The sequence below is a fragment of the Myiozetetes cayanensis genome, unplaced genomic scaffold, assembly GCF_022539395.1.
Source record: "Myiozetetes cayanensis isolate MyiCay16 unplaced genomic scaffold, myiCay2020 scf6-25, whole genome shotgun sequence".
Lineage (NCBI taxonomy): Eukaryota > Metazoa > Chordata > Aves > Passeriformes > Tyrannidae > Myiozetetes > Myiozetetes cayanensis.
In genome coordinates this window covers 22,709,361-22,731,144 of record NW_026087853.1, presented here as the reverse complement: position 1 = coordinate 22,731,144, position 21,784 = coordinate 22,709,361, and the positions used below count along the sequence as shown (strand labels likewise).

The following is a 21,784-nucleotide window of genomic DNA, read 5'->3' as shown; positions in this document are numbered from 1 at the left end:
ATTTTTGTGTACAATTATATGTGTTTACATTGTATTTACTCTAATGCTCAGGCCTGGTTCTTCAAGCCACTTTTCCATTCAGCTTCTAATTTTTTCTACTTTTAGGTACCTTTCAGTAGATTTATTCTTAAGGAAATTGAAGATACTTGAATGGTATGATATAAGGATATAGTTAACTTGTATAAAAGTTAAAACAAAATCAGATAATTCTGTATTTAGTTTTTGTTTATTCACGATTAGTGCCTCTAACATTTAAAAAGGAATGTCTATAGATGTTAAAAAAAATTTAAATACACCTATATGTTGAAGGATGTTGCACATCGATAGTTATTTATAGTATTATGCATTAGAGTGTTACTTACTTGTGCTGGTTTGGGATGGGGTGGAGTTAATTTTCTTCATAGTGGCTGGTAAGGGGCTGTGTTCTGGATTTGAATGGGCTGTGTTTTGGATTTGTGCAGAACACAGGGCTGATAATATAGATATGTTGTTGTTATTGCTGAGCAGTGCTTGCTTACACAGAGCCAAGGCCTTTTCTGCTCTTCATTCTGACATGCTGGCAAGGACGCTGGGGGTGTATGGGAGACTGGGAGGAGACACAGCTGAGAAAGGTGACCCAAATGGAGCAAAGGGATATTCCATACCATATGACATCATGCTCATTATATAAAGCAGGGGAAGAAGGAAGAAAGGGGGGATGACTGGAGTGTTGGCATTTAACTTCACAGGTAACCATTATGCTTGGTGGGGCCCTGCTCTTCTGGACATGTCTGAACACCTGCCTGCCCATGGGAAGCAGTGAATCAATTCCTTGTTTTGCTTTCCTTGCAGGTACGTCTTTTGCTCTTCCTGTTAAACTGCCATTATCTCAACCCAAGAGTTTTCTACCTTTTACCCTTCTGGTACCTTTCCCAATCCCACCGGTGGAGGAGTAATTGAGTGACTGCTAGCTGGGGTTAAACCCCAACATTACTATAAATCTGTTTGGAATTACAGTTTTTGTTGACATTAAATTCAAGAAATGCTCTGCTCTCCAGTAATTTGAAATAAGAATTGGCAGTAACAGCTTTTAGAAATATTAATTTTGCCACACTGTAATAAAAAAAAAGGTCTGGTAGACCATGACACAGAATAGGGAGAAATCCTTTGTGCACTATGACAGAATTCAAGAATCAGAATAGCTATGTCAGGTCCGATTAGACCATTGTAGCCATGTGCTTCTGTGAAGAGTTTTGCTATTTGTGGGTTTTGCTTTTGTGTTCTTAATGTTGACTCTTACATTACTAAAGCTAAATTTGTCAAGACTTAGGTAGCCAGATATTTATTTACTGGGTTTTTCTCCCATATTTTTCTTTTTATCATTTATTTAGCTTATTTATTTTTGTGGTATCATCCTACCCAAGTGGATCAAGTGTAGTGTACAAAGTATAGGTGTGTCTGTATTTTCATGCATGATTATCATGGTTGTTGATGAAATTTGGGAATGATTTATCTAGTTTTTCTATACACACAAAGTTGAAATTTGCTTGCAAATGGTGTTGGTGGTATTTTGGTTCCCTTTCTCCAGCATCATGTGCCTCTTTCAGTGCTCTTTTTTATTATTGAAGAATTGTTTATTGATGAAGTTGCTGAATTATGCATGATTCTATGGCCTTTTCCTTTCTTTGACCTCCTTATGAATTACCTGCTGATGGGTTGTGAGATAGTGGTACCCTCATCGTGTATAGTGCATCATCAAACTTAAATCAGAATGAAGAGAGGTCTAACCTCTCTCTTGGATCATTTCCTTGTAATATTCACTGTGGATTTTCTTTAGTTTAACCTCTCTTGAACTTCAAACAGAAATAGATACTTAAAAGGTTTTTATCTTCACATTTAAACACTGAAACCAGATGTAACCAGTTATGACTCACTATTGATAAAGCGACTTAAATAATAAGGACTATCTTATTCTCTCTTCTGCTTGTAATTTTTAAATTATGGATAGTGTAGATCTATTTTTTTTTCAGTCTTTTAAACCTGAATATTTATTATTTCTGTGGTTGGCTCTGTGGAGTTAAATTTTTAGAGCTTTTCATCTACCACACAGTGCTCAGGAAATGGCTGGTGTCTTATTGTCTTTCCAATGTCAGCATTTAGCATTGCTCTCATCCACAATTCAGGGACCATGTTAGATTTTTTAATGAAAATTGGAAGTGGATGAAGGATTTATTTGCACAGTAGATCACAGAAATTGGAATGGCATTGGAATGGACTGCCCAGGGAGGTGGCGGATTCTTTGTACCCGGAGGTATTTAAGAAGAGATTGGATCTGGCACTTAGTGCCACAGCCTAATAACTGAAGGTGGTAGTGGATCAAGGGTTGGACTTGATGATCTCAGAGGTCCTTTCCAACCCATCTGATTCTATGATTCTGTAAAATTTCAAACTGCATGATCAGAACTAACTGCATTCTTTAAAAAATGAATTGTCGTTTCCTTTTCTTTTTCTTCAAATCTTTCTTCTAAATGTCCTTTCTGACCTAAAGAAATTTTGTTTTTTCTAAGGGTTTGTAAAAGCAGTTAAAAATATTTTGTCATTAGTGACTCTAAGAATCACTGTTCCACTAGTAAGTTGCACGTAGGTTTTTCCTTCCTCTTTAAAATACTACATGTGTTACTGGGAAACAGGTGCACTGGTTGATTAATACAGAATGCAGTAGATGACTTTTTATAAAAAAAGGACTAAAGCAAATATTCCTATTTGAAGCTCTATAAGGGAATAGGGAGTTATGAATAATCTTTTACAGAAGAGTAAGTTACATACATACACATATCAACTGAGTGTTAAAGCATTTTCATTCTCTATTTTGGATGTGTTATGCCACTGAAATGATGGCAAAGCAGATCTTTTGTTTACTCCATTGAAAAGCAAAGGAAAGTGGTACCTTCTGAAAAGAAGCGGGAAACTATTTTCCGTTTGGGAAAATTACATTGGGTTTTGCAGTTGTTTTGCAGCAGGTATCTTAAGGTATTGATCAGACCTTAGCTGTTATGAAATTTTAAAGTTTATTTACCTCTAATATCAGGAAACATTTGCATAATGTTAGTGTATCTCTAGTTTAATGATCGAACCAGAGAGAGAATATGACAATCTGTGGCAGTGAGATGGACAGTCTGTGAGAGAAAAGTAAGGCACTCAGAGTTAGCAGTATGTCAAAATTTATAAAAGACAAATGTAACTGATTTTCTTACATCTTCAAGATATCCTTCTTTGTAAAAGAAGTAGATAAAAAATTTAAATAGCTTTGTAAAATACTTCTTGAAAAAATTTTATGTTCACCTTGGAGTTAGGATGAGCAACATATCTGGCTGTAGCTTACAAAGAAGGACAATAATAAAGAGATTTGACATTGAAGTGACAAATTGAGAAATTCAATGCAGTAAATAAAACAGATCAAAAGTAAATGAAACACTTTTCACACTGTGTTATCAGCTGAACTCTAGTATCAGCCACTTTTTTGAGTTTCAGATAGATTGGGTGTATGGGTGAGGTTGTTTTTAAGAGGAAGTCAGGGCCTTGGGACAGGATTCCTGACAGAAAGTACAAGTTTTTCCTAACTGGCCACATTTAGCAGGAACGTAGTCAATTCCAAAATTAAATTTCTACCTGTTGCTGAAGACTCTATGTCTTCAGACATCAGATTTAGAAGATTGCTGTACCAGACTGCCATAGCAAAGGAAGTGAAAAATGTGTGAAAGTGAACTAAATTATGCACTGCTATAATAAAATCATAAAATCACAGATTATGCTGATGTGGAAGGAACCCACAAGGATCACAGAGTCCAACTCCTGACCCTGACCAAGACCATCCCCAAGAGTCACACCATGTGCCTGAGAGTGTCATCCAAACACTTCCTGAACTCTGTCAGGTTTGGTGTTGTGACCACTTCCCTGGGGAGCCTGTTCTGATGCCCAACCACCCTCTGGGTGAAGAACCTTTTTTAATAGCTAATCTAAACCTCCCCTGGCTCAGCTTTGTGCCATTACCTCATGTTCTGTCACTGGTCACCACAGAAAAGAGATCAGTACCTGCCCCTCCCCTTGCTTTCATGAGGAAGTTGTGGGCTGCAGTGAGATCTCCACTCAGTCTCCTCTTCTCCAGGCTTAACAGAATAAGCGACCTCAGTCAATTCTCATGTGGCTTCCCCTCAAGGCTCTTTATCATCTTTGTTGCCAGCCTTTGGACGCTTTCCAATAGCTTAACATTTTATATTGTGGAGACCAAAACTGCACACAATATTCAAGCCAAGAATTTGCAGGATCAATACTACTGTTTGGAAGAAAAACCATGAGTTTTAGAAGATAATTTGGGAAACCTCTTTGTAAAAATGCAATGAATGCAAGTGGCCTATCATTGCATCTGAACTTGTAGTTTTTTCAGTTTACTTTTCTTGGGCCTGAAAGAATGCAGTAAATTGTAATTCACTGCTGTCTTTGCTCATTTTAGTGGGGGAAGAATGGCAGCTATATTGCATAGAGGAAGATAATGTTATGGCTGCTGCTGTGGGATTCTCACTAGATAGTAGTTTCAGAGTGGAAAGGTGAGTTATTAGTCTTTCTTTTCTAGGTGTGTAATTGAAAGTGAATTTTCTTTTTGAGTGGTTAAGAAAATGAATTAAAATTAGTCTCAGTATTGTTAATACTTTTTGCCTTACAAAATATATCTCAGAAATGTATTTTCTTTTGAAGTCTATGCCAAATTATAACAGATTTGTCATTTTCAACAAATTAAACAGAGGCAATACACCCTGGAAGGCCATAAGAAAATTCTGGGTAATGTGCTTCTAATTTCAGTGAGAAATATGTCAGTACTTTCACATTACTTATGCACAGGCTACACATGTACTGCACTCTTAACTATACTGCATTTTATAAGGCTAAAAAAACCCAGGTTCCAACTCAGCATTAAACCTGCCTGAACTTTGTATGAGCACACTGTGAGAGGTGGGATGCAGGACTAGTATAATGCCCTGCACAGTGCTGTGTAGACACTACTGAGCATCGGCTGCCTATGACTCAGCACAAAAGATGTTTCATACTTTGGGACACTGTGATGGTCTTCTTTTGTAACACTGTCTGTGTACCTTTGCCACAACGGCAGATTGAGGTGGTCTAGGCTGGTATGGAGACTCCTTGGTAAGTCATGGTATACCCGGGCCATCTACTATGCTTACTGTAAGAGCATACCTGGGTAGAAATAATATTAGCTCAAGTTATCTATTGTGTCTTCCATCCCACCCTATCTAAACCCTCAAGCCAGCGCTTGGCTCATATGGACAAAAATTGAATTTGGATTTGAGTTGGCAGTGGACCAGGTCTTGAAAAGAAGGATGCAACCTGAGCCATTTCATGTGATATTAGGGAAAAAAAGTATACTGGAATTGGTGTGCATGCAGAATGTGCTCTGAAAATGTCAATGTGTATTAAGATGATGGTTTAAGTAATCTTATTCAAAAGGTGACTCTTATGAAGTATGACTATAAGACAGATCACCAGAAGATGGCAGTAGGCAATCTCAAGTGGAACAACTCCCCAGTAGCAAACTGGCTACATCAGCAGCCTCCATTTCTCATAACTGTTGAGAGGAGGTGTTACACATACTGGTGTATATGTAATAAAATGATAATTGAGATTATCATACATCACAAATGTAAATGTACATGTATATGAACATGTGCAGAAGCACATCCCCATGTCCAGGCATATGTGATAATAATAATAATAATAATGGCCAGTCTTCGCGAGCGAAGATCCAGGGAAGGTCTTTACACCTTCCAGCCTGTGCATTGGATTTTTTAGGTGAGACACAGCGTGCGTGGAACTGAGCCCACCCTTTAATCCTAAGGTTCATCTGCCGGGGCCAAGCGAGCTTGGACGGTGGCAGCGAGGTCCTTAGGACGTAGATGGGTTGCCTTTTTAAGGGTTAACGAGCTCCATCTGCTTGGGGAGTGTCCCTGACCGGGAATCAAACCCGGGTCTCGGCGGTGACAGCATATGTGCATGCAATAATACAGGTAATGAGTGGCACAAGCCCTGAATAACAGCTCCTTTCCTGTCCAGACTTTTTTTCCTCTCCTGATTTTGAGGTACTTTCATACAAAATGGCATTCAGAAGAAGACAGTAAACTCTGTGGAACCTTTCAACTGTTCCAAGCAGTTATATTTTACAGTATGTTTCCTTCTATTCACTCTGTTGAGTCAGTAAATTCTTTTTGTCGCAAAAGGAAAAAGGCTTACCACTGCTATCTGTTTGAGTTCAAACAGAAAAGTTAAAAAGTAGCCACACCTGGCTTCATGAGACATTCTTCACCTCTGGCCCTTCCTGACCCCCTCCCAAAATGGGCACAATACTTTGTTTGCAGAGAGTGAAAAAGGTAAAGTGCCTTTACTCTTAGGAAAAAAAATGAGGGCCCCAGGCTGAGAGCAGCAAGCAGAGGCTGTGACTTTCTAGAGCAGGTCAGCACCAATAAAAAAAAAAACACACACACACACACAAAAAACCAGGCATCGGGCATTTTCAAAGCTGAAAGCCTGGTTTCTCTGCTGGGAGAGACTTAGCTGAATTGCAGTTTTTCTATTTTTTTTTTATGAGTAGATGCATATGTGAATAAAATGGTCATTAAAATCCTGATGCAGAATTCATTAAATTCAGTGAAAGGAATTGACAAAGTTTTGAGTCAAACTACAAAATAATGGCAAATGTTTATGAAAACTAGAATGGTGTGACAGAGTTGTTATTAGAAAAGACAGCTTTTCCTAATCTGTTTCATAGTGATGCACTGTAGCAAAGAACTTATTTACAATTCCTAAAATGTAAATTTATAATGTATAAACAAATTTGCAGTGAAGTGCTTGTCAACTAGTATGGGCAACTTCATTTCATGGTTTTGTAAATGTACTGTTTGCTAAGGCTGTTCTTGTGGGCAGATAATCTGAAACAAAAAAATGCACTGAAAGTTCATATGCTCTTTTACTTGAGAATAACTTTCCCAAATAAACCTGTGTTGTGTAGATGAGCTCTCCTACAGAGTTTCATCTCTACTACAGCAGGTTGTTGCCTTTACTATTTTTAAACAGACATGTCTGGCATAAAGTGAAGAAAATCACATCTCAAGGGCATAGCAGAGCAGGGTTTTGCTCCTCTCAGTTGTCCCTCTTCTCCAGATATGTCAGGTTGTTATAAATGTTGGAGAGATGCTCTAAGCTCTCCAGATAGGAAATGAGCCTTTTTGCTTGTCCTCCCACAAAGGCTATAAGACATAACACATCCTGAGATGATGTGCATGGGGAACCTCATACCTCACACTTTCTTCTCTCCTACCACACCTAAAAGAGAGTGGAATGGTTCAAGGGCCCACAGTCCCTGCAGCCAGGCTGTCCCCAAGGAGAGGGGCTGTCTGGGGAAAAGGAGGGACAGGCTTGCTTGCAGGGTTGCCACAAACCCTGTCCCAGCTCCTGGACAGGTGCTTGCTGAACCAAGAGCAGGACTGGTGGAGGATCATGTCTTTCTCTTCCTTGCAGGAAGCCAGTTTGTGAAGAGTTGTCTGCAATGACAAATGATACCTGTATCGGGGAGGCTGGGAGCAGTGGGAAGAGAAGGGATAGATCTCCAAAGGCACAATTCCCCACATCCTTGATGAAGATGAATACCTGGACAGGGTCTGCTCAAGTTGCTGAAAGCCTTGCAAAGGGGTGGAAAGAGGGACAGAGTCTTCCTAGGATGATGCTGAGCTTCTATGGGAAGGAGTGTCCCAGATCTGATGGCACTGGCCTAGCCTGGAACAAGCTTGAATGCTAGGGAAAGCCTTTAGGGATGGAGCAGAGTGAGCCCTGCTCCCTGTTCACCCTCCTCTGGCTCACCCGGGTGCTGCCTGGTTGGTGGGGGCAAGGAGGCTGGGAGGGACTGAGGGAGATGAGGACAGTGATGGAACAGTAGCCAACAGAGGCTGGGAATGCTGGAGAGAACCTTGGTTTGGATCACAGTGTGAAGCTAGAGTCAACCCAGTGAGGCCATTTCAGTAGCAGTGCGATGTGTGGTGGAGTGGACAGATGCCAGCTGTGATGCCACCACTCTGAGGGCTGTGCACAAGCACTTTATTTGTGAGCCCTGGGAACACCTTCCCCAGCCAGACTGCCACCTCCTGCTCACCAGCACCCTGGAGACTCCCTTAAGGAGACTTTCTCTGTCTTGTTGAGAGGTCCTGGAGTCATCCCTAGCTCCTGCTTTTCCCTCAGTGTTGGCGGAGTAGTTGTTGGCACTGATCTGCAGCATGTCTGCTATGAAGGGGAAGGCTTCCAAGTCAAGAGAGGATTGTGAGAGCATCTACCCTGCAGCTCCCTGAAATCAGATGGCAGGACAGGTTCTGTAGGGCTGGGTGGAGGAGGGCAGGTGGGAGCTCCTCAGAAACCCAGGTGTAGAGTCTGGCTTGTGTTTAGTAAAGGAGGCTTCTGGTACGAGGGCAGGACAGCTTCCCCAGGCATCTTGGGAGGTATCTCAACTCCCAGAAGGTTTAAATTCTGCAGATTTTGCACTGACTCAATCTCACTGCCAGGAAGTCCTGGGATTTTCTGTCTTCCAGTACCCATAGAAGGGTCTGTATCAGTGAGGTGCTTCTGGAGAGGGAACCAGTCCATTCCTCGTTGTGGAAGTAGGCACTGGGGAAGATGATGAGTTGTTTCTTAGTAGATAGAACTTGTGGGAGATGAGCCTAAGCCTTGGGAGGCAAATCCTGGTGTTTTCATAGAAGTATCTGCTGAGACCTTTTGGTGTGTCATGCTCAGCCATACTGAGTCCTTTGGGTGGGGTCACACTGTGAGAAAAGGAGTGGCAAGAGGGACATGTGCCCAATGGCCTCTCCAGCTTTTGGGAAAGCCTTGCCCAGAACTGTGGATGGCCACCTGCACACTTTGCCCTTGCTCATCTTTTCCACGTTTTTGTTCAGTTCAGTCTGCTGGGACCACCACATGCATCAGACTGTGGAGGTGCTTCAGGAGGGGATATCACACACATCATCTTCATGGAGCTGACAGAGGACAGGACCTCCTAAACCACTGTGCTTCTTCTTCAAACATGCCTGATTCCACCGTGACTGTACCCAGGTAGGAGACACTTCCTTCTCCCTTTTCTCATGGAGATGATGTGATCTGCAGCTGTGTCCTGCTCACATTGTTATACTCTTTTTTGCATGGACAAGCTCTCTAACTGGGATGAATTTTTTTTACCTATCCCCAGTGCAAAGAGACATTTCTTCCCAAGATGATGCACATACCTTGTACCTGGTATGTAGGTCGTTTTTCCTTCCCACTGAGCCCAAAGGAGAGAGGAATTGCCCAAGATCTGTTCCAGACCAACCATGATCTCTCTAGCCCAGCTGTGCCTTCGTCTCCTACTGTCAGGGCCTTGATGGGACCTTCAGGTCCTCCTGCACCCGGCTGGTCCCAGGTTGCTAATCTATACCACCTACATCATCTCTGAGAGAGTGGTTTCATGAGGAAAAAAGGAAATGTGCTATTTTGTTTCGTTTCTTCCTCAGGGATATTGCCTGGATAGGTGCTGCTGACTCTGTCCTGCTTCCACTGCCACCTGCCCATTCCCGTCCCTCAGGAAGAATGTAACTCCAAGTAGTAAACACATCTGAGCCCAGTGGAGCTCATGCTCTGCAGTGCCAGTGCTGGAGGCAGCCATGGTGAACGAAATGGCGGCAAAGGCAAGTCAAGAGGAGCCAAGCAAAGCCAAGCCCAAGCTCAACAGAGCAGAGCAGTCCAGAGCAGACAGTGCTCTGTGGAGTCACACCAGTGGAGGGGTGAACTAATAATTATTAGTTCTTTAAGATAACTATAATGTTGTTGCTGTTACTGTACATTTCTTATTCTATTGCTGTTTGTTTTAATTAAATTGTTATCTCTGCCTTTGTTTGTCCCTCACCAGAGGGCAGTGGGAGAAAGGGGAGCAGCTTATCTGTGGTTTAATTCCCAGCTTGTTTTAAATCACCACGCTCTAGTTTACATGCTGATGACTGACAAGCTCGGTGTTCATGCAGTTACAAACTATTAATTTTGTGATTTAAGAAGAAATTCATACACAGGTCTTTAAATGACCAGTTATCTTAGAGAACAAATAATTATTTAATTACAGGATTTCCAAATTATACTTTAATTTTAATTAGAGCTGTTCAGAAGCTATGAACTAAAGAAAGAAAACCTGCATAATTGAAGACTAGCTCTTTAGTAACTATACTGAGTATCAAGCAGAAAAAATGTGTTAAAGTAGTCTCAATAGGAAGCTCATCGTACAAGAATGATTAGCCTTGTTTTCTAATAATAGAATTATCTAATATTCCATTCTTCTCTCCTAGCTATTTTTGAGAGCTTGCAGGCAAAAGTACATTTTTTTTCCCAGCAATATTGAAAACTTGCTGACTTGCCTAATCCCATTAAGAATTACAGTGTAATACTTACAATAAGAATAATATGTTTATAGTGCATTTATTTCTGTATCGAGGCACTGCAAATAGTCTGTCAGATTTTATAGTAAATGTGAAACTTCTCATACATATACTTAAAAAGAGAAGTAAATGGGACATATATATAAGAAAAGGGCAGCAGATAGAGGATTGTTTTTGTGGAGATAAAAATCCAAGTAACCTGGGTGTGACTATGTGGTATTTACTCAGGCTACTTTTCTCAGCTGTTGCTCTCCATCAATCCTTGCTGTAACGTCACTGCAGAGGTTTGTGTAAAAGGGCTGGGTCAGTGCAAAGGGGACCAAAGAGCTCTGTTTCTGATCAGGAGAGGCCATCCTTCGCAGGAGATGTAGATGAGATCAGATAACACTTCTGAAGGCCTGCAACTTTCAGTTTAGCTGCTGTGCTAGGATAGGGCTGGAGGTGCTTGCAGCAAGTCATAGGTGAAGCTGTGATCTGCAGCACTGCTGAGATTTTAGATGACACTGTGCCACTTGCTTGACACTTGAGCTATTTATGGCTTTTAACACCTAAGTTATACCATGCAATCTTTGTCTGACAAATTGCAAACTCTGTTTTTCCTCTCTTTGCTGTTGTTTTCTGGGATGTGGGAGTGTGAGTGTCTGCAGTGTGGGCTGTACCTGTGTAGTTGCATTCAAAAACAAACTGCAGTTAGGCACTATTTTGGCACTTGAAATCCTGAACCCTTAATAATTCTCTTAGAAGCCCTTCTCGGTGAAACATTTCAGTGTGTGTGCTGGGAGAACATCTCTCCATTCCGGCCCCATGTGCAGAAGTGCTCTTAAGCCATCAGCTTGGTAAACTAAAGCACCTGTGGCACAGCATCCTCTGTGTGGCAGCTCAGGGATTCTACCCAAGAAGGGAGTCACAGACCCAGCTCAAAATTTGTTCCAGTTGCTGGTGACCGTGACTCTTATTTTGAGAAAGGTAAATGAATGCAAATGAAAAAACAGAAGTAGTTTGTCTTGAAGAGGTGAAAGCATGCCTCTGGTGAAACTGCAGGCTGTAAGCTGAAATGTTGGATTATGACAGCTGGTGCAGATGTCAGTATGTGTACTGATTTGATTGTCTGAAACAAGATAGTAACACAGTGGTGGAGCTGTGCAGACCAGCAGAATGATGATGAAATGTGAACAACGTGACTGATTTATATACCAAAGTATACAGGTCAGTAAGGTAAATGAGGCCTGTACAGATGTAGGTACTATAATCTCTTCCTGAAACTTGGTTATAATAGCTATACACATTCCCTCTTCCTCTTTCCTCTGCTTTTTTGTTCTGCTTCACTGTCTCTGGTATTCATTATACTACAGAAAATTGTAGAATAACATACTTTTGCTGCATTCAAAAATATTGAGCAAGTCTGAAATATTGCAGAAGTGAAAGCTGGATGTAGATTAAGAGAGCTGGCTATTTTAGAAATGCTGGAAGTATTTTCTGTCAGTTGTCAGTATTTGGGATGGTATGTAGGGTAGCCATCTTAAAGGGTTTGTGACAACTGCAGCTCCCTAACTCTCCTCTGTTTTGGAAGATAACAACAGATGGATTACTTGTTTAGCAAAAACAAGGTAGCCAGGAATACAACAGAGCCAACTGCACTGATATCCCAATCTTTCCCTAATAATCCTTTAGTGCAGCTACTGATGTGACTCTTTATGGTCAAGTAGGAATGACAAAACACAGTTCAACATGAACAGTGAAGCCTTCCTACCTTCTGTTTTGGGAAACAGTGGCCAGGATTTCCCCAAACAATTTTTCTTTAAACAAAATATAATTTAAAAAATTAAACTGTTGAGTGCAAAATGAGAAATCTCTGCATATTCAGTGAGAAAGAAGGAAATCGTTAACTCAAAATGTTACAGCAAAATTAGAGTTGAATTAATTTCTCAGAAGTGTCAGAAAGCATTAGATAGTTAATTCTCCTTTTCAAAAGCATCATGTGCATTTATGTACTTTAAAGTATTCCAGTAGAGGACTATCTGTGCATTTAGGTGTCTCTATAAATCTGAAAATCTGGAATGTGGTTGATTGTTAATTTACCTTTCATTTAAAAACAGTATGATTAGGGTAAATCAGAAACTTTTGGGCAGAAGGTTTTACCATAAAAAAGGTTGGTTTTGTTTTACACTTTGTGAAAGCATGCACATTTCATAGAATTCTTGTTTAGACAAAAGACCAGGAAAAAACCCCAATTTATTTCCCTTCTATTTTTACATTTACAGAACAGGATTCTTTGACTTTTCTTGGAATCAACTCTTTTCTGTTTTGAGAAGTTGTGTTTCACTTTACTCAAAAACCTGAAAGGAGCTTAAATGTTAATTAGTTTAAAATAAAATCTTAGTCCATTAAAAACAAAATTTCATTTGGAATATGGCTTCTCAAGGGTGTTTCATTTTTCTGTTTACTCTCTGAACCATAAAAAGCGTTCAGAGTTATTCTCTACAAAACCAAAAAGTCCAGCTTTTCAATCAATGTGTGACTATTCTTTTTTGAAAAATTTACTCAAACTTGTGATTTTTCTTGTGCCACTTTGCCAGCAAGTGATAAATGCTCTAGGTTTCCATGCTCAGTGTTAAGAATATGGTGGGTTTTTTGTGTGTTCTTGTGGTTATATCTAGTACCTAGCAATTTTTAGAAGTACATGATTCTACCATTTCTGTTTCCTGTGAGTACTTTGTTTTACTGCAACAGAACATAAATATGGTAAAATATACAGATGAAAGCAAAATGCTGAAGTTCAAGGATTTTCCTTAGGTTTTCCTCTCTCCTCTTCACACTTCTGTTCTCCAAACATGTGATCCAGATCACTCTCTTCAGATTCAAGCATGAGCTCAGATTCCAAGCTAACCAGGAAAATTAACTATAATGAGTAGCGAAAAAACTTGCAATTGAGTTTATATGAAAAAAATGATGCAGTGTCAAGAACAAACAAAACAGGAAGAATATTACATCATAGGGGAAAATATCTACAGGGGTCTGAAAACATAGTAAGTGAGTTATGATAAACACACTGGATTTTTATGTTGATGAAAATATTTTTATTTATGGACACCAACAAATAAAAGTCCTTCATAATCCAACATGGTTATTTTCCCTGGCAATTGAATTTTGTATGTATTTTTTCAGCTGCAGTTGGTACTAAAATTTTTTAAAGTTCATTGGCAATGAGTAAATTACAGCTCTTACATAACCTTCGTTTCTTGAATGTAAGATATTTTAATTGAAATTAGTGAAAGTCTAAGATCAATACATTAATAAATAATGACTGCAATAAACATAAATTTAAGTTGCTTTGAAGGTTGGTGTTTGCATCCCATCTTTTTATGCCATAATTTAGTATGGTTTCTAGTATGGAGAAAATGCATTCAGCTTTGGAAATGAGCCAGGGAAGGATTACTGTTTATTCTTCTACCTCCAATGGATGGTGAATACTCAGGTGTTTCAGCTGTAGTGAAAAGTGCAGAAATGGCAAATAAAATGGAGGTGGGATGTCAGATGTGTAAAAATGGCCATACTGCAGTGACTAGTTTGATAAACTGATGCTGAAAAATAACATGAATATAAAATTTCTCATAAAAACAGGTGTGGATTTACTTAGGAGAGTTGCCAACACAAATGGTAAACTCAGGGCCACCCTTGAGTCAAGAAAAAAACCCTGCTACAACAGGGTGATGTCACAACAAATTGGTTCAGATCCAGTGCAACATCAGCTGCTTTAGGTGTAGGCTGACTTCTACCATAAGGAGGAAAGGCCACACCTTTTTGTCTACTCATCAGTGCTCTGAAAGAGAAGTGCAAAAGCAGATGAGGCAGTGAACACAAGCTGGATCTTTGCATTGTTTTGTGACTGGACCTGCTTAAACAAACTCTTGGACATAGAGTTGTGAGGGAGCAAGATGAAGAAACAGGCTTCAGGCAGGCTTTGGAAATCACCACCTGAGAGATGGCATGGCTGATTTTAGACATCTCTACTGGCCTCAGTCACCCCACGCAGAGCCTCACACACTGTGCTTCCCAGCACTGTTGATTGTAAGAATGGGGTGCAGAAATCTGCAGAAAGGCCCTGGTTCTGCCTCGTGCAAAGTTATCTGAGCCTACACTGGAAGTAGCAAAGATGTAGTTGCAAAGCAATGTGCCTAAATTAAGCTCCACTTACCTGAACTGCTTCACTTCCAAGGTACTGTGTTCTGCTTAAAAATGATACCATCCCTCACCCTGTGAGATGCATTAGACACTTCTACAGCTTTGCTAGTAAGAAATAGATGGTGGGAGCACTTTTTCCACTGCTTCAGATAATTATAGTCATTTCAGTTATGCCATTCTGACTTGCACAGTCTAAGGGTGGCACACCATGACTCCTATTCAAACAGAGCCGAGGAGATACATTAGTGAGGGCAGGAAAGGTTTAATCCAGCTGAGCTGGACCTGGAATGGGATGTCTGATCATGCTGAAATCAGAAATAGTAAGAAAAATGAGAGCCTGGGCTACATCCGCCAGTGAAGTAAGAATGGTTTGGCTGTTCTGACAGAAAGCACTCCTTGCTTATTCAGCCTATTTGATCTTCATATTTATTGTTCTGGGGAATTTAAAACACTAGATTAGACAGAGATGTTAAGTAGTATTTTCATCAAATAACAGTTCATAAATGATGTTACTTAAAATGAGAGGTCATGTTTTAACCTTTACTTCAGAATAAAATAAGACATTAGCATTTTTATGTGCAGGTCTATGTATATTATGCATTTTGTATAATGATTGTCGAGGGTGAATTTTTCGCAGCCATTTAGGAGGCAATTATTTTGATGAATGATAAGTTCTTGTCCTTGATAGCTATTAAAATGTGTCAGGTTTCTTTTAGATGTTATAGGCTTTGTGAGGGGTAGAATAAATGATGGTGTTCAACAGGGATTTTTCTCCCTTTAGGAAAATGGATTGGACAATTGGCTTGCCCACTGGATGCTGGAGTTGATATCAGAATTATATAACTTTTTCTCTGTCATTCTTTCTAATGTTTGCTTTTCACTTCATTATGGGTCTATGATGTTATTATTTCTGGGTGGTCCAACTGTTCGTGACTACTGGCATGAAGACTCATGCTAGAAGTACCTCTGCAGCAATTTTCATAGATTATTTTCATTTCCCAAGTGTTAATTTTTTTCGAGTACTATGAATGAATTAAAAAAGGCTCAGAGCAGAAACAATACCAGATAATAAACTTATTTTAGGTTGCTTTTTGCAAAATAACTCATCACACAGCATGGCAATTGTCCTTCAGATGTTTACCATAATTACTTAAGTCAAATCAGCATCAACTATCTTTTTCTGACTTTTGTCAAAATATTTTCAGAGAATCATTTCAGTAAGTCCTATTTGATGTTCAATGCTTATATGCTAGGAAAAAAAAATATTTTCAGAATTTCCATGCCCATTCTTAAATTCTGCTTATTTGCACATACCCAATACTCTTTATTCTGAGAACTGCTTTTACAAAAGACTAAGAAATATATTTTTCCAACAATACCTAGTTACTTTTCCAAATACATAAAGCTAACTTTTTTTCTCTTCTATCTCCTATAACACGAGGGGGTGATTTCCAGTGTAGTGACAGAGCTAACACTTCTAGACTGGAAATTTCTTGAAAGCATAAATGAATCAATGAATTTACTAAAGAATTTACCTGTGCTTTTTCCTTTCACAGGATTTTCAGGTTTCCCTATGCTCATTCCATGATGTGTAGCAGAAATTCCTTTTGTATCTCATTTCTGGTTTTCTTTAAGCTTGCTACATTACCTGGAAACTTCTTAAATATTTATGGGGATTTGGAGAAGTTGACTAGTGCAATAATTAGATGGAAATTGAAGGCCTTGTCAATTAATACCTCTACTATAAACAATGTTTGGGGCTTTACTAATTTAGAAAGGTCTTATATGCAGTCTTTCAAGGAGAGAGTTATTGCCTTTACAGAGAACAAAAGGAGCTTAAGGGAAGTGCAATTGTGTACACAATTCAAGAAGTACATTATTTATGTAGTGTACAAAATGAAATTTTGGTTTTGGAGGCTGAATGAAGTATTCTTCCAAACCAAATCTTCCAGGTTTTAAGATGTTACAAGTAGGCACAATGTAACAGACTTCCTTTGAAATGTTGTTTCCTTCCTTTAAATTGTCATTAAGATGATGCAACGGTACTCTATGGCTGATCATTTGTTGAATGCAGTTACTCTTCTGATATAAAGCTTGCATATGTCAAACAATTCTTAACTGAATCCAGATATTGATTAAGCTCTGGGTCATGGTGTCATTCTCTTTTCCTCTGTTAATAGACTTGTCAAGTCCTGTGAAGTCTGCGTGAAAAACACATGACCTTCTCCTTCTCCCTTTCCCTACTTCTCATCTGGTTTTCCTGCTGGTTCAGGGTGTCTCTGTGCAGTGCTCACAGTGCCAGGTGCACCTGGCTGGCAGCTGGCTCTGTGTACCCAGTCTCTAGACAGCCCCTCCAGAAGGCTCCTGCTCCAGCCAAAGCCTACAGTCACAGGCCTGTGGTAGTCACAGGAATAATATCAGGATAAACATTGCAAACTGGATGTAAAAGTTACATTACCAGAGGCTGTATAACTGCCTGTGAAAATGTATGAGCTAATTTTTCCTGAGAGTATAAACTTTCAGGACATAGATTTCTCTTCTCTGTATTCTTATAAAATAGAGTATAAGGAGCCTATTGCAAGTATTGCCTGGCTTTAAAAGCTGCTCTAATGCAAATAAAATATTATCTGCCTACAATAGAAGACTTGATGAAAATGTCTGTTCATCCTGTATGTTGTAGGAATATTTACTGTTTTGTTCCTATATGGAATTGCTCACTAGGTGTCCTCACAGGATCAGAACTCATTGAATAATTTTTATAACAAAACTTTAAAATTGTTATATTTTCCAAATCCTGAATGATTGTGAGCTATAAAGGAAAAAATATAAAGGAAAATGATTGTGAGCTATAAAGGAAAAGTCCCTTACTCAAATGGAAAATTAAGACAGACACGGAGATGGTCAACTTTATATCCATTTTTACACTTCAGTTTTAAAACTGCGACAGTTTTTGCTGGTTTTGTACAGAATCCATACAGGATACTAAACAAATAATGACTTAATACATAAATAAAATTTAATGTAATAATTTTCTGACAGGAGAGAAGGAATAGTGGAGTAAATAAGAGTACACAAAAATGAACTTAATCGAGAATTTGAAGCCCTTACCATTGCACGAACAGTGCTCTAGGAAAAGGTTTTATGTTTCTCAGAGATAAGTGGAACAGATTTACTTAATACTGATAATAGTGAATAATTGTTAATGTATAACTGTGTCTTTTGATTATTGATTATTTATCATCAGTATAACTAAAACAACCCCCACTATAAGGCAACCAGCCTTTTACTTGATTTTCTGTCGTTAGTTATCCTTCTTGGGAAACCAAAAGCTGCCTTCTCTAAGCCAGTTTGTTAACATGGATTTTCGCAATTGTAACACCAAAACTGATCATGAAGTTGAATAATTTAACCTTGTCTGTAAAATGTTCATAGACATTTAATAAAAAAAATATAAGCAGTCATGGGCAGTTATAAGTGCACACCTGGAGCTGCTGCTTTTGGAAGGCTTGGAATGTACCTCAGGCAGATTTTCATCTCCATGAAAATTAGCCAGCTAAAGACTAATTTGATCCTTTGTACAGATTCGTGCTTAACAGGTCCTTTTTCTCTGCACAGGACCCAGGAAAAGGGTTGCTATGGAGCTGCTAGTCTGTCTCAGCACTATACAAATTAACAGATTTTTTCTGTTTTATTTGCCTTTCTAAAACTGGGATCTTAAGAGTGCTCTGAGTGACCACTTTTGTTTGGGATCATCTATCCATAACAGAGTGAGGACTAAGGTAGTAGAATTGCCATAAGTCACTTTTCTAATTGTTTAAACTGATCAAATTGTTTTGATAGTTACTCCCTAGAAGTGTCATTAGCAAAACATAACCCACAAACATGTTTTAGTGGAAGAGAAATAATGGAGTAGCAAATCAATTGGGCCTTCAGTAGATGTAACTGGACCAAACACAGTTTTTTTCTGAGGGAAAAAAAAAAAAAAAAGACAGAAATTAATAAAAAACACAAACAAGGAAGTATTTTTAAACTCAGTAAAATAATCCAATTCAGAGTAGTGAGAAATTAATACTTTACCAGGAGATAAGCTATCAGATAAACTTAGGACATGAACTATTTTGAGGTAATTGCTTTTTAGTAATGCTCATTTGTCTTTTCCTGTAAGAGTTAATTCACAGATATATCTAACATAAAAATACGTGGCAAGTTAAAAGCAGTTATGTAACTCCTTTACAGAAATAGATGTGGCAAGTGGAAGTATGTACTTCTTGGAAAATGTAATCACTGAAAAAGATCATTGAAATTGCAGCACCTGAAAGGCAGTTATTTGAAAGTAAAACTAGAATGCATAATGTCTGCTAATTTCATGGTGAATATGAGTAAAAGGTAAAAGCTGTGGCATATCTGAAGTGTAAATACGGATACACCCTGTCTTACTGTAAACACAAGGAGCACCACCCGTGTTGCTTGGCAATTGAGGAGGTTTTTAGATGCAGTTGAAGCCTGTTGAACAGTTACAGGAAAAGATCAAATGTAAAGTAGAGCTGATGTGTATAGAAAATTATTTTTTAAAAAGGTAATAGAAAGTATTTTAACTTAGGAAGCCTAATCTACATAGGATCTTACTATAGTCAAATGGAGAAGATGAGCTTTTGCAGAGTCCAGTCAAATTAGCCTTATGTACTTACTGCTTGCCTGGGAAAGTTTATCTTCATGCACCAGAGCAGACATCTACCTTCCCTTGCATTTGTGACTATCTCTCTGTCTGATAACTTCCAACCTAGTGCATATAAACATAAATTCATTGTCTAAATTAATGGAGGAGAACATAAACAGTAAAATAACAAAAAAAGAACTCCCCAAAAACCCCAACAACAGAAAACAACAACATAAAACAAACAAAACCCAGGAACAGCCCTCAAAAGAAATTTAGGCAAGCTATTGATGAATAGTGTTAGATTGATAATGATATTGGTAATACCTGCTTGCAGATGAGATGCTCTTAAGAGGTAATGGATGGAATTATTACTTTCTGAACTACTTAAAAAAAGCAAGTAACTGCTTTGAGACTGAACTCTAAGAAAGCAGCACTAGAATCTTTCATGGGAGCACATCTGTGCTATTCTGTTCATAGAAGCCTTCTTAGGAGTTTTAAAATCCATTAGTACCTCAATGACAGTAAAAGCAGAATTTTGCCTAAACATCCAGGCTCCTCTTCAAAGCCAACATTTATAAGAGGTAATTTTGCCATCTTCTGTTCTGTATTGTGCCCAGATGTTGCTGCCTGCAGGTGCAGCATCTCTCTTTTCTGCTGCAGTGACAGCATGACCCAGTAACTGCCTTTTAAAAACAGAAGCTAATCAAGTAATTTATTTTCTATTGATAGAAATATTTGTGGGTAATTGCTTGAAGATCACAGAAACTTTTCCACAGGATTTCTTTTCATGGTATTTCAATTTCTAAAGTATGCTTTCATTAGTGTCTTCTGAACAAGCTGGTTAGGTCAGCTCTGCTTAACATCTATTCAACTCAGAAAACCAATGGAGAGGCTGGACATGCAAGGGTAGCTTAGTTCCCCAAGTGTGTTTATGACTACTGACACTGCAAGAGGCTGATTCAATCTCCACCATTATATGGGGATGTCTCCAGAGTTCCTCTAAATTGTGGATGGCAGCACACCTATTACAGTATCATTTTAAAATGAAAATTGCCTGAATGGAACATCTGTGTGATTTCCAATGCTTCCAGAATGAAATGCTAGATAAAGGCAGAAGAGCCACGTATCTGGTTCCCTGACTATGAATACAAAGTTTTATTTCTAAACCTTTCTTCTAGTAAACTTCCTTTTTATCTAGTCATCGTTAGAAATCTGTCTGATAGCTAAATGAATTACAGTTTATAAAATCTGTATTTTCCTTACCAATGCAGTGTGCTGGAGTTAGGGCATGGAGCATACCATGATATTTTGGGTCAAATCCCTGAAAATTGTAAGGAGCTGTGCTCTTGATTATAGTTAGTAAAAAACCATTTATTTATCATAACATATGTTTTGGCACTTGTAATACCCTGAAGTCTCCCAAAATTAACTTTGTGGGCAAAAATTCTGCAGATAGAGGGCTGCTAGAGACTTTAGTGAGTAGAAGCAGCTGCAATCAGCACACCTATGATAGGATAATAAAAAAACAGTTCAGGCTGGACTTTCCCTGTTTTATGTGGACTAACAGTTCATTCCAGCCCTCCCTTCCTCTGCAACCTCTTCAATCAGCTTTGGAGCACATCTGGGCTATGCCTTTATCTGCTTTTATTTAGCTCATGCTGCCTTAGGTAAAACACTGATTTCATCAGGTTTTTACATCATACTGAGCCCATCACTGTCCCCATTCCCCCTCTCACCTGTTTTGGGCAGGACTGCAGCTGCTTGTAATTCTAATGGGACACTATCCAGCATTGTGTAAGTCAGCACAGAGCAATAAATGTAATTATGGTACATGACATTGAAATAGGAGAAACTGGTGCACTTCAGTCTGTCAGTATGGTAGAAGTCTTACTTTTTACAAACACTTTTTGTTTCCAAAAGCATAATCAGACATTAAAAAAATGAAAGGTATTCAGTTGTAGCATTACATTATTTTGCATCTTCTGTCAAGTTTGTCCTGCTGAAAAGTACCTTTCATTTTGTGACCTTCACTGTAGCCTGCAAGGTTGTTTAAACTTCAGTTATCAGCAGTAAGTTGAAATGACAGATGAAAGCTCTGTAGTTAAGAATCAGCATGAGGAATTAATCTGAGGATTATTTGCAAAACTGTTACTCTGCTTATGTTTCTCTTTGATGATGGTGTGAAGGTCCACCATCACAGCAGCTGTGAAGCTTGTACAATCTTTGATGATTATGTACTGGACACAGCTAAGGGACCTCCTGAACAACCCAGGTGAGATTACAAAGTGACCATGTTGATGTGAGAAAAGGAGGTTGGTTTTGTTTTTTTTTCCATTAGGTGTGCCTGAGTGTGCGAGAATTAGGGTGTGGTACGAGGGCATCAGTACACAGATTTGGTCCTACAGACCACCTTTTTAAAATTTTTTATTTCTTTACAAATAGGGCTAGATGGAAGTTG

At 38.9% G+C, this 21,784-nt stretch overlaps 1 protein-coding gene across 6 annotated transcripts in view; it reads left to right on the top strand.

The window, feature by feature from the left end:
- Positions 1-13,656, top strand: part of LOC126651265 (uncharacterized) — a 48,891-nt gene extending 35,235 nt beyond the window's left edge. For 5 of the 6 annotated variants that reach the window (XR_007631603.1, XM_050336979.1, XM_050336975.1 and 2 more), the window contains 3 exons: positions 729-831; positions 8,985-9,141; positions 9,576-13,656. Coding sequence is in view for 5 of the 6 variants with exons in the window: in XM_050336979.1 (XP_050192936.1) it covers positions 729-831; positions 8,985-9,141; positions 9,576-9,657 (342 nt within the window). In the remaining variant the exon portion in view is untranslated. Of the gene's footprint in view, positions 1-728; positions 832-8,984; positions 9,142-9,274; positions 9,507-9,575 lie in introns of those variants that run through there. The other variant, XM_050336978.1, reaches the window with a different exon arrangement.
- Positions 13,657-21,784: the final 8,128 nt, after the last annotated feature.